The sequence below is a fragment of the Gregarina niphandrodes genome (genome assembly GCF_000223845.1).
Source record: "Gregarina niphandrodes unplaced genomic scaffold scaffold00002, whole genome shotgun sequence".
NCBI lineage: Eukaryota > Apicomplexa > Conoidasida > Eugregarinorida > Gregarinidae > Gregarina > Gregarina niphandrodes.
In genome coordinates, this window is record NW_011645774.1 from 402,516 (window position 1) to 414,208 (window position 11,693).

Sequence of the window (11,693 nt, forward strand, 5' to 3'; positions counted from 1 at the left end):
GGGGGGGGGGGGTGGCATACAGCGAGGGGCGACTCTTGTCTGGAAGAATCGCTGGTCGAATTCATCGAGTAAAATTTGCAGGTTAGGGAAGTCTGCAGATTAGGCGGTGTTTGCGTGGTTGGGACTTACCTCCTTCCGCCAGGTCCTCCAGTACGTCGTCCGCAATAGAGTAGGTCATTGGGTTAAAAAAAGAGAGCCGGTGATTAGAGCGATCGTGCAAGCCATAGACTCAGGTCGGGTGCAGGACTCGTCGCAACTTGAGTTCCTCATCGCCCGCGGGCTCAGTCATGACGTAGGGCCGATACAGCACTTTCTGGTTGCTAGGCGTTGTGCCAAGCATGGGCGGCCCCTTAACTCTCGGCCGGGGCTCCGCCGGCGCCGAGAGGTTCGCAGAGACCTCTCCTCTCCTCGCTCCTTCTCTCCTCGCCCCCTCGCCTCTCCGCTGCTGTTCACCGAGCTTCGTGCTTTCGCTGATGTTCGCAGGAGACTTCAACACAGAGGACTTGAGCAGGCTGCTGTTCTGATGCTGCAACCGTGGCTGCCCGCGCCCCACCTGATCTCCCAAACGATCCGATGAGACATGTCCCGATTGCTCTCGCTGACTCGCTTCCCGTTGGATCGCTTCTCGTTGGATAGCTTCTCGTTTGATAGCTTCTCGTTTGATAGCTTCTCGCTGTTTAGCCTCACGCTGGGTAGCCTCCCGTGGCCCCACTTCTCGAGTCATGGGTGTAGTGGTGGCGACGGTACTCACGTCCCGCTGGACCCGGTCGAAGCCGAGAGCCCGGTTGTGGCTCTCGCTCTTGCGGGCAGAACCCGGAGCTGGCTGGTCTTGGGTGAGTGGGACGGGTCGCGTCGCGGTCCGGGGAGGTGGCTGGAACAACGTCATCTTGAGCCCGTGGTTACCTACCGGTGAGTGGCCGTGCGTCGGGGGGTCGTTCATCACCTGCCGGCTAGGGGGGAGCTGGTGGCTACTGATTTGGAGTGGGTGGCTACTCATCTGGAGGGAGGGACTACTCAGTTGCAGTGGGTGACTACTCAATTGATGATGAGGAAGCTGGCGATTCGAACCAGTCAGTTGGTGATTCGGCCGCTGACCAGTCAGTTGCTGGCCGGTTAGTTGCTGATTAGCCAGCTGGTGGCTAGTCAGTTGATAATTGGTCAGTAGGTGGTTGGAAGTGAACCGGGTTTCCCCGCGGGCCGACCGTTGGTTCATGGAGTCGTCTCTCCTGCCAGGTGCGTCTTCCAGTGTGCGACTGATCTCTCGCACACGGTCTCGAACCCGCAAGCTCTCTGTCGACCGGCTGGCCTTGGATAGCCGCGAGTTTCGGTCCGCTCCACGCGGTGCCCCCGCGGATGTCGATTTTTCGGCCGAGTATCGCGGCGAGAGGTCGCGTAGGTCGTGACTTGAGAGGTCCCGTGAATGACCTGAAGCCTCACGTTCGCTTTGCTTGTATATCTCGAAACTGTGGGTGGAAATGCTCATGGGCTGCCGTGCTGTATTCAATCGAGCCGTATCTAGTCGCGCTGTATCGATTCGTGACTGGTCGAACGCTGTCTGGTCTAGTCGATATGGCTGGTCTAGTCGAGATGGCTGGTCCAAACGAGGCGGCTGGTCTAGTCGAGATGGCTGGTCCAAACGAGGTGGCTGGTCTAGTCGAGATGGCTGTCCAATAAATGCGGAGTGCCTGGATTCTCCAGTCGCAGTGCTCGTGGCTGGGGATATGGGCAGCCTCGCTGCGGAGATGGGTTCAACGAAGCCAGAACTGACCTTAGGAGAGGTCCTTGCACCCTTGGAAATGGCCCGTTGGCCAGGCAGACTGGCGCTCATCAGGGAGGAGTCCATGGTGGATTTCGGCTTATCATTGAGGTATCGAATTGTGCAACTAGGTTTGGAGGAGTTGCATAGGAGCGGCATCAACGTCTTGGTATAGTAGGAGGGTATGTAAGGCGCGTGTTGAGCGATTTTCTCAAGGGTTTTACGGCACCTCCGTTCGGCCGAGGAGAGTAGGGACGCATTTGTGCCCACAGGCTTAGCCTGCCCCAGTTTCACCTTCGTGGCCGAGTCGCCGGGTGGTAGCAAATTGGAGACCGTGGTAGCGTCAGTCCGCCAGCACGACGCGGTATCCTGACTAGTTCGGAGGGCGTCGTCTACGCAGAGTAGGGCCTGACTCAGTTCGGGGAAGCTGTAGGCTAGGTAGCGGAAGGATTTGAATCGGTCAAGAGGTTCTTTGATGAGCGACAAGCCCGTGAGCGCTATTTTGAGCGCAGAGGGCGGCGGCTTGGGCTCGACCGGGAAGGGGAACATATGCACGTTGAGCTGGCTGGCTCCGGCTGTACGCGCAAGGAAAGGGTGTGCCAAGGCCTCCTGCATGCTCATGCGCCGCGCGGGATCGATAGCCATGAGCTTGAGCACAAAATCCACAGCCAAGTCCGAAGCGTTTTCGATGCAGCAGTTCCGCAATAACCCGGCAATGTCTCCGTTCGCGAATAGCTGGTACCGTTCGTCGTCTAAAGTAGCCGTCTCAAAAATCGCCGACGCATATAGGAAGTACCATGTCGCCCAGCCCAGGCACCATGAGTCCACCTTTGTCGGATCGTATGAACGCATCTCGAAGATCTCTGGAGGCCGGAACTGCTTCCCCACCATGCCAAAATGCGACGTCCACGCCGAAGCTGATCCGGCCGTGCCAGACGTTCGTGTGCGATACACACACGCCTGGCCTGGGTCACAGACCTTCACCTCGCAGTCTCCACTCACACCCGCCACACATAATAAGCAGTTCTCCAAACTGAAGTCCTGCAACGCAATACCCTTCTGGTGGCAACACAGAATTGCCTCCGTCACGTAACGAATGGTCAAAGCCGCCACCGGCTCAGCTACCCCACCCGGGTACTGCTTCAACTACATACAAAACACTGAACATAGAAATTACTGAACACAGAACGCACTGAGGGCACAGAACACACTAAGCCTACAGAACAAACCCTCTGAGCACAGAGGGTCCACTGCGTCCCTCCGGGAGGCGTCTACTGCGTCCAGGGGGGGGGGGCACTGCGTCCGGGTTACTCGCCCAGTGCCTTCGGGGACCGCTTACAAGCTCCACTAGATCTTCGCCGTTGGCATACTCAGTAATGATGTAGTGAGAGTCGCCCTGCTGGACCACTTCAATCACCTTGACGAAGCTGGGACAATCCGATAGGGTACGAGAAAAAAACACTTCAGCCAGAGGCGTCTCCGGCAAGCTGCTGCCTTCCAAACTCTCCTTTCCCAGACTCAGCACACACTTTATCGCCACCACACTCCCCGTAAACAGGCCCACGCCGAGCCGAACACTCCCTACCAGACACGCCTACAACACAGATGTCACTCGCAAAGGAACCCACCTGCAAAACTTCCAGACAACAATACGGCTCGAACTTCCCCTTGATCACATTGGGCATATTTTATAAAACGCACTCCGACCCCTAAACCCCCCGTTCTACAAACCATGAGCCCGTGCTGTTGAATCAGGGGACAGTAGCGCCGACATGGAGACAAAGTCCAACGACAAAACAGCACACAGCGCTGATGTTAATTGAGGGTGCTAATTTCCTTCGCTGGACGCCGTCTCTCGCGGAGCAGCATACTCTAGCAGGAGCTGGAGAATGGTCTCATTGGCGCAAGCCGCTAGAGCGCTCTTCCCGCTGACGGTCTTCGCAGTCAAGATCTCAGCCAACCGATTATTGCACTCAGGAGTCTCGTTGCTGCTCTCATTGTTATTTCTGCCCTGAGCAGAGCAGTCCTGCTTGCCGGCGAAGATCTCCGCTTTGGCCGTCTCCAGCAAAAGACGTGTGATCTCATACCGCCCGTGTCTGGCGCTATGCCACAGACACGAGTAGCCCTCCGCGTCCGTGTAGAGCACCGGGTACCCGCGGTCCAAGAAGGTCTGAATGACTTCCCGCGGGTGGAAAATGCACGCCTTGAAGAAGGAAGGTACGTGCACAGAAGAAACTTGTATGACCTTCTTAATCAGTGCACGGTGGTGGCAGTCGTGACGCGAGTCGCAGTCACATGTAGAATGACCATCAACACAGCGCCGGGCCTTCGCAGCGGCGGAGGGTAGGGAAGTCGAGGGTGTGCAGGTCGAGGGGGTAGAAGGACCCGATTCCCGGGGAGTAGGGGGAGCCGAAACGGAGGGGTAACCCCCATCCATGATTTTAAACAGTCCTGTCCTGTTCTGGTTGTCCGGCTGTCCGAAGTCCACTAAGCTGTCCAGCAGCAATTCGAGGACATCCAGACTAATGCGGGGGTAGGAACGAACCGCATAATGGCTCACGTTCTCACCGTCCGAATTGACCCAGTGCAACTCCAGCGGGTAATGCCCCAAGACAAATCGGACTGCGGAAGCGTCGCAGGACTCCACAGCCATCATCAACCACGACTTGCCGGAGTCGCCATTCCACCGCATCAGACCTGGGGGTCGAAGACCAACTCTCACCATCTGACTCCACAAGTCGTAGCGACCACTAGACAACACCGAGTGCCAAGTCTTGTCTTCCAATTGCAGTTCTCTCCCTGTGATAGTGCGCTCTCCCACTACAGGGGGGCACTCCGTCGCCGGAAGGTCCCGGTCCGGGAGAAGGACCTTCCCTAAGTTGCACATGATCGCATGTTGCTGGCGTAGCATCACTGACACTAAGGGCCATTGCTGCGTGCGGCAAGCTACTGCGAGTGGAGAAAGGTAGTCATCATCCGCCGTAATGGGATGGAATCCCGCTTCGTAAAAGAGATTCCAGACGTCCGTCAAGCCTCTAGAGACAGTTCGGAGAACCACATAAGAGAACTTGCTCATAAAATCGCCGTCGTAGTAAGTCTTTGCGCACCTCAAGATGCACTCCAGGGTTCGCAAATCGGCATCGTTGATCAACCGAATTAGTAAACTACAACCAGAACCCAACAAACCGTCAAGCACGCAAGGTCCGTAACGACAATGACCAAGGAAGGATTCCATGACATCCAATCTCTTCAATCTAATTAATTCCGTAGCCAAACTTTCCCAATTCACGGGGTTCCTTTCTAGATACTCCCAAACCTCCTCGTAACGCTCCACCGAAGCGGCCAAGCCCAAATACCATTCTGGTCGGAACTTCAGTAACGCCCAGAATCGGATCAACGGCCACACATCATCCAGTCTCGTCACCATGGGTTTTTCACCACACTTTCCTTCCAGCCCTTTTCCGGGCCTGCTTTTATAGCGGGAGGGTCATTTAATGCAATTTAGCGCATCGAGAAATTGGGACATGCGTATCGCACACGTGTGTGCAATCGTTAATTGGCGGATAATTTAGCGCAATCTGGAAAATGGGCGTCGCACACGCGTGCGCTTCATCTAGGTGGCGCCTCCAAAGCCGAAAACAATAGGGTCTTCGATAGCGGTTTTGTCTTCTAGGTCTTTGAGGATTTTATCATTTTCTCTCAGCCGCTCTTCGCGTACGGCGCATGCCGTGGCGTATTCGTGTCTTACAAGAGGTTGTAGATCCTTCAGGCGTTCAATGAGGGCTTCGATGTCTTGTTCGAGTTTTCTCCGGAGGCTCTCGGTGCGTGGTAGATCTTCGAGTATGTCCTTAGTGACGACATCCTCCATGTCAGTGGCGAGTTTTGCGTCATCGTCGTATAGGGGTCCGACGACGGGTTGGTCAAGAGAGACAAGATAAGCGAGGGCTCCTTTTCCGTGAGGTACGAATACGTCGGGTACCTTTTCAGCGAGTTGTTTTTGCGTGAGTACAGTCCTGTAGGCCTCAGCGACTTTTTCGGCGTCCGAAATGAGATCAGAGAGTATTTTAGGATTTTTAATGCTTTCTGTTTCCTTGGCTCTTTCGAGGCAGGCGAGTGTGCCTACATGGGCTAGAGCGTTGGTGAGGGGCAGTCCAATTTTGTGGGTCTGTTTGTACTGTAGAATGATGTGGAATACGACGTTGGCTAGTCTCGGGTCTTTGACGCTAGCGGCTAGTTTGGTGAGGAAGGATTGCGTGGAGAGTCCATCGGTATCGACGATGCTTTGAGCCGCGCGAATTAGCTTTCCCTGGCTGGCGATGGGTGCAGGTTTAACGGATGAGAGTGAGTAGGCCGTCTCCCTCATTAAGGCGTCATCGAGCCAGGCCTTCTCTCTCCAGCTGGACAGTGACTGGCTGCCTACAACGCAATCTCCGACCAGTGTGAAGATCTTGTTAGCAATAGCATAGTCTCTAAGTCCCTTACATGCTTCAGCAACAACAAAGGCCGCCCGCCAGTTTTGCGGACAGGCTCGAACGGCTTGCATTCCTAGATTTTTGGCTTCAGTGAACTTAGCAGCAGCCCCGGATCCGGATTGGCGTTTTTCAGCGGATTTCAGCTTCCTTCCTTGCAGAACCAGAATCCAGCCAATTAAGGTCTGTATTCGAGACCGAAGAGTAGTCGGCATGGGGGCAGCGGTAAGATCATCTCTTCGGCGCTTGCTATCTTTCTTGAAGATGTGCTCAAGCAATTCCTTTGTTTTGCATTTCAGTGGTGACCTATGTGATCCGATCCGTGTCAATACAAGCAGGTCTACATAGATAGCATATGTTTGCCAATGGAATGGAGACTGGCCACCTGAGGCCACTGTCTGGCCATCTACGTAAGACAAGGCCCGCTCTACAATCTGTCGTGCAAACTGGACTTCCCCGCGCACCAGGTGATGTAATATACGTAACACTACCACCTCTCGACAACGACTTAATTCGTTCTTCGCCTGCACCACTTTTTTTAACCGACTATGCAGCTCATCGTACCGTCCCGAAGAATACAATGCTGTTAACGTGCCAATCTCCGCACCTTCCTCTCCCCCCCGATGCTTCGCAAACCGCCGAATTACGTCCCAAGTCGCCACGTTGCAACTTCCGCTCGCCGTTGTAAACTTCGCGTACAGAATTACCCAGTCCAACGGAATCGTGCGACGCATCAACACCAAGTACACTACGTCCGCCTCCGTCAATGACCGCTGCTCTCCTCTAGTCGTAAGCACGCCACCGTTCGCAGCGCCATCGTTTGCTGGACTGCCCCCACTAGGTCTACCCGCTTCAGACCTGTTGTCGATTGCGGCGGTTTCTCCAAACAAGTCTTCTTCATCGGCCATCTCAACAGCACCACCGTTATCGCCGGGGTTTCCTACGGAGCCGGGAATGCCTTCGGACAACACACCGTTTGAGCCATCCCCTCTTGCCTGAGGGCTGGCTCCGGAATCCATGCCAGCTCCGGAACCGGTGTCAACTCCAGTAGCGGATTCAACTCCAGTACCGGAGTGCAGGTCGAGTTTTTCGTGTAGTTGTTTCAGAAGTGTGTGTCTTTCAGCCGCCGGGACAGAGAGTGCCGAATGCTGCATAAGCTTCATTAAGTTCTCGCTAGCGCAACGGGAGGCTTCGGTGCCACCGCAGCCTTTCTCGGTGATGCACATGAGGGCTTCAATTTTAAGTCTGAGCGCCTCCAGATCATCGTCGGATACGAAGGCCTGCATCACGGCTTTGGATTCATCCGGTGAGAAGCTTGTCTTGGAACAGGCGTTCCTTAGGAGAGTAACGGCTGCGAGGGAGCGGCAGGCCTCTTTGCAGACGTTCTCCATGGCGGCCAGAGGTTTGTCTGAGGGTGGAGCGCGGAGTCGTTGCAATTGGTACAGAGCTGGTAAATGTTGCGGGCAATAATTAAGACAGGCTTCGTACATGTGGAGTGCGTTCTCGCGCTCGTTTCGTACGTGGCGCAGTCGGCCGCGTTGATACAGAAGTTCAGCGCGGTAGTTACGGATTCCGCAGCGTTCAAGTCGTACTCGCTTATCCGAACCGGCGGCCAATACCTCTTCGCACCGGTCAAGTAATACAGTGGCCTCCGTGTACTTTTTGAGAACGAACAGCCGGTCAGCGAGCTCCAACAAGCCACCGATAGAAGTGGGCGGCAGCTCCGAGTCCGGCAACAGCAATTTCATACCCAACAAATTACACCGACTAGCCAAATGTCTCAAATCCGCAGCCACCGGCAGACTCTCTGGAATAGATGGGATCGTACCCACTAACATCTCCAAAATCGCACGCAATGCACTAACCTCAGGCGCTTCCACTCGGCTTTTCTTCTTAGATCCCTTCTCCAACAATTCCAGTGTCTGCTTCCAATTGCCCTCCACAGCAGCCAAGACCGCAGACACGTAAATCTTTTCGGGACTCCGCAAGGCGCCCAACCAACATGACGCTTCCGCCATCAAGTCATATACCAGCAACCGGTTGCTGTCGTCCTTCTCCGTGCAATGACTCAGTGCCTTGCCCAACGCTAATAAGGAGTGTAACAGTCCCAACACTCTTGCAGCGCTGTCCAAATACGCTTTCTGAGCAGCGGCATCGGGAAACGCCTTTTCCAAGACGAAACGCTTCTCCACACCCGCCGTAAAGTATGGGAAACTACGACCCAGCACCACGTTCAATCGCTTCCCACCGCCGCAATATAACTCTGCCTTCTCCAACAAAGAACTCGCCACCCGGATCAACGGCGACATGTCCTGACCACCACCCTCGAACATCGCCTGTAAAGCTCCCACACAACCCAGCAACAGAAACCGCAACATCAAGAAAGGCGAAGACGGATCTAAGGCGACAACATTCACCGACCGCAAACGGAGTGTGTGCACACACCAAATATGCGTGCACAAACGTGGACGAGTGGGCACACCAATGGTTGGGCCAAGGGGTCGCCACATATAGGTGTGCCCTGACATACACCACCACCGGAGGCGCTCGACGGCGCGGTTCCCATTCGCTAGACGCCGCGATTCCCATTCGCTAGACTCCGCGATTCCCGTCATTCCGGTTACCTGTATCGTTGTTTCTGAAAGTTTGCAGAGTCTTGTGCACGAACGCTGCGGCAGAACTAAAATGGCGTTCGTTCAAGTACCTTGTAATTTGGCCACACAAGTCAACTACCGACTCTCCCTCGGCCCCGGCGACCGGCTCTTCGCCCTTTATCATATTTCGCCAAAAAATCCTCGGCACAGTTCCCTGTGCTGGCCGCTCTTCCTTCAGTGTGACTTGCATGCGTTCGTTGGTTCCTGCGCCCAGCCCTCGGCCTCGAGCCGACTTGCGTCCAGCAGGACAAGATATCTTCCCAGTGGCAATTTAGTTCCGAAATTCATACCATCATCATCCCGTCGAGTGCCAACACGCAAGTTGTTCCATGACTTGGGTCGCAACCAGCTTGGTAGAGCAGGCGCTGAGTAACCTTCAGAAAGTCGGCCCGGCTGCGCAATTCTCACCGCTCCTGTGGCGAGAAGAGTCACCGACTATTTCGTCTAAGCGGACTCTCACCAATGAAATATCTTCAGCAAATGTTTACCCTGAAGTCAGTGAACTAAGAGAGCTCGCTGCCGACGGTCTTAACAACGGCCGTGCTCCTAATGGTCCATCTGCCGACGGTCGTCTGGTTGGTGAAGGTCTTTCTCCGGAAGAAGAGGTTGTGGACTTTCACGAATTGCACATGAGCCTACACAAGCTAATAAGACAAACTGAGACCACCGCTACACATGTTGATGAACTGAACCAGCGATTGGCCGAGCAAAACCGAACCATCGACCGTTTGACGCAGGACAACGGGTACCTCATTGCGGAGCTGCAGGCCCTAGAGCGTCAGAAGTCCAGCAACGCTGTCCCGCGGATCCTACTAACGCCCAGTGTTTCGCCGCTCTCGCTGAGGAGTCACGACTTTCTGCTCAACGACGACTTTAGATGCAGCCACTGCGGCGCCACAGCCAGTTCGCGAAAGGCACTCGCCTCCGACGGGCCCAAGTCCAGCGGTCCACGACATTGCCGACTAAGGTCAAGTGGACCAGGGTCAAGTGGACCAGGGTCTAGCGGGCCCAGTTTGAGGTCGGGGTCGTCGTATCTGAGGATGAAGTCTGAGCAAACGGGTGTGTTGTTTCCATTGCATCTCAAATCGCGTCTCGCGAGTCCGGTATACATCGAAGACGAAGAGAAGCTTCGAACCACCGATCTCGCCGCGGCCTCCCCGGTTCCGAGTTGCCGCAGCCCCGAGGTGGGCACGGACTGCAACGGCCTATGCACTGTGGCACGGGTCAGGATGCACCGCATGCCGGCCCACTCCTCCTTGTCCCGATCTGTGTCCATTTCGGCGTCCCCCGGGGGCTCTCCCCCCTACAGAGAGTCACCCGGACGGCCTTCTCCCGGACAGTCTTCCCGCTGTGGGTCTTCTCCATCTAAGTCTTCCCCATATATATCTCATCCTGACGAAGCTGGTCCACGAAGTCCGGTCTGGACCGAGGCTTCGGTCGTCTGTGCGGACACTTGTGTAGGTGCCTGTTGGGGGACCCGTTGGGTCTCATGCAGTCCGCAGTTGCCCGCAGGGTCGGCGAAGACTCGTGCCAGCCGGTGCCTCCATGCGCTGCAACCAACAGGTGCAGCGTCATCGAGCCCCCGCGATGAGTTCTTTACCGCCTCCGGGTCCGCCAACGTGTCTTCGCGGCACACCGTCGGCGGAGGACCCTCCACCTCGGCCCTCTTACTGGACCCCGACCCCCTAGTTCTGGACCCTATGCTTCTCAACCGTGCTGGTCTCAACCCCTCGGGTGCTAGTGACAGTCCGCGCTGCCTCAAGACCAGACTCCGGTCGCCGGCAAGACCCAGTCGCGCCGCCAGTGCTGTCCACCCGGGTGTGCGACCACCCGACCAAGTCTGTTCCGCGGCCGCGGGCGACGCAAGTATCGGCGCTAAGCTCAAGCGGTTGCGCAAGACCTCCTCACTGCGCAAATTCGTGCGTAGAGTCAGCGGCCGCCGAGTTGGCACCCAGCGGCTCATCATCCACCCGCCACTCATGACCCATCAGACTACGATTCAGTACGACCCTACCGTTACTTGCTCCAACGCTGTCCCCCTGCAAGTGGCTCCGTGGACGGCCCGATCCGAAACAGTCCCGGGCCCTGAGCCCGACCTGGACCCCTCGGGCTTCGTTCCCTTGTTCCCAGCTCTTGAGCGGGACGCTTTCGAGAACCATGGTGTGGAAAGCCACGGTGTCGACTGTGACAATCTCGACGAAGGTATCCACGATCGCCCTTTCAGAGCCCCTCCTCCGCCCCTGACCCGGTCTGTGAGCGGTCACGGCATCGCTAAGAAGGTCAGGAGTCAACTGCGACGAACCATATCCCTCTTCCAGTCTACTGGCTTCCAGTCTACTGGCTTCCAGTCTACTGGCGCCCAATCGACTGCCAAAAATCGAGACCACTCCCGGTCCAGTCGAGACCACCCTTCGGAGGTGCCCACACGCGATTCCTCCGCGACCGGGGAGACAGGCCTTGGCCTCCGAGTCTCGGCGCCCTTGGCCCAGGTCCCCGTGCCTCTAAGTCAGTCACCCCCGTCTCCCTCCCGACGGTCTAGCCCTTGACGGACTGAGTGGCCGTATCCACCCCCCAGTCTTGTCTTAACAGCTGGTCCTTTCGCTTAATGCACAATGAACTGGTGGCTATCCGGCCGGGCGCAAGTGAGAAATCAAATTTTAAATCATGCATGAGGTCCGCCAAAGTTTTCATCAATATCTAGATAAAACTACTATATGGGCCAAGTCGCGATGGGCCTCGTTGGCCGCAGTGGTGACCATCTTCGCTCTCCGAGTCGTGTTGGCTGAAGGGTGGTACGTTTCGGCCTACTGTCTG

At 56.0% G+C, this 11,693-nt stretch overlaps 4 protein-coding genes across 4 annotated transcripts; 1 reads left to right on the plus strand and 3 right to left on the minus strand.

Annotated features, from left to right (window-relative positions):
* Positions 1 to 1,650: 1,650 nt before the first annotated feature.
* On the minus strand, positions 1,651 to 3,441 carry GNI_014300 (putative protein kinase; the record flags this gene model as incomplete). Its single annotated transcript, XM_011130617.1, has 4 exons — positions 1,651 to 1,692; positions 1,769 to 2,902; positions 3,096 to 3,350; positions 3,385 to 3,441. 4 exons carry the CDS (start codon positions 3,439 to 3,441, stop codon positions 1,651 to 1,653), a joined length of 1,488 nt encoding a protein of 495 aa, XP_011128919.1.
* A 143-nt stretch (positions 3,442 to 3,584) lies between these two features.
* On the minus strand, positions 3,585 to 5,183 carry GNI_014310 (ankyrin repeat protein; the record flags this gene model as incomplete). Its single annotated transcript, XM_011130618.1, has 1 exon — positions 3,585 to 5,183. One exon carries the CDS (start codon positions 5,181 to 5,183, stop codon positions 3,585 to 3,587), a length of 1,599 nt encoding a protein of 532 aa, XP_011128920.1.
* Positions 5,184 to 5,369: 186 nt separating this feature from the next.
* On the minus strand, positions 5,370 to 8,558 carry GNI_014320 (hypothetical protein; the record flags this gene model as incomplete). Its single annotated transcript, XM_011130619.1, has 1 exon — positions 5,370 to 8,558. One exon carries the CDS (start codon positions 8,556 to 8,558, stop codon positions 5,370 to 5,372), a length of 3,189 nt encoding a protein of 1,062 aa, XP_011128921.1.
* A 650-nt stretch (positions 8,559 to 9,208) lies between these two features.
* On the plus strand, positions 9,209 to 11,226 carry GNI_014330 (hypothetical protein; the record flags this gene model as incomplete). Its single annotated transcript, XM_011130620.1, has 1 exon — positions 9,209 to 11,226. A coding segment is annotated over one exon (2,018 nt), but the record flags the coding sequence as incomplete, so codon positions are not given.
* Positions 11,227 to 11,693: the final 467 nt, after the last annotated feature.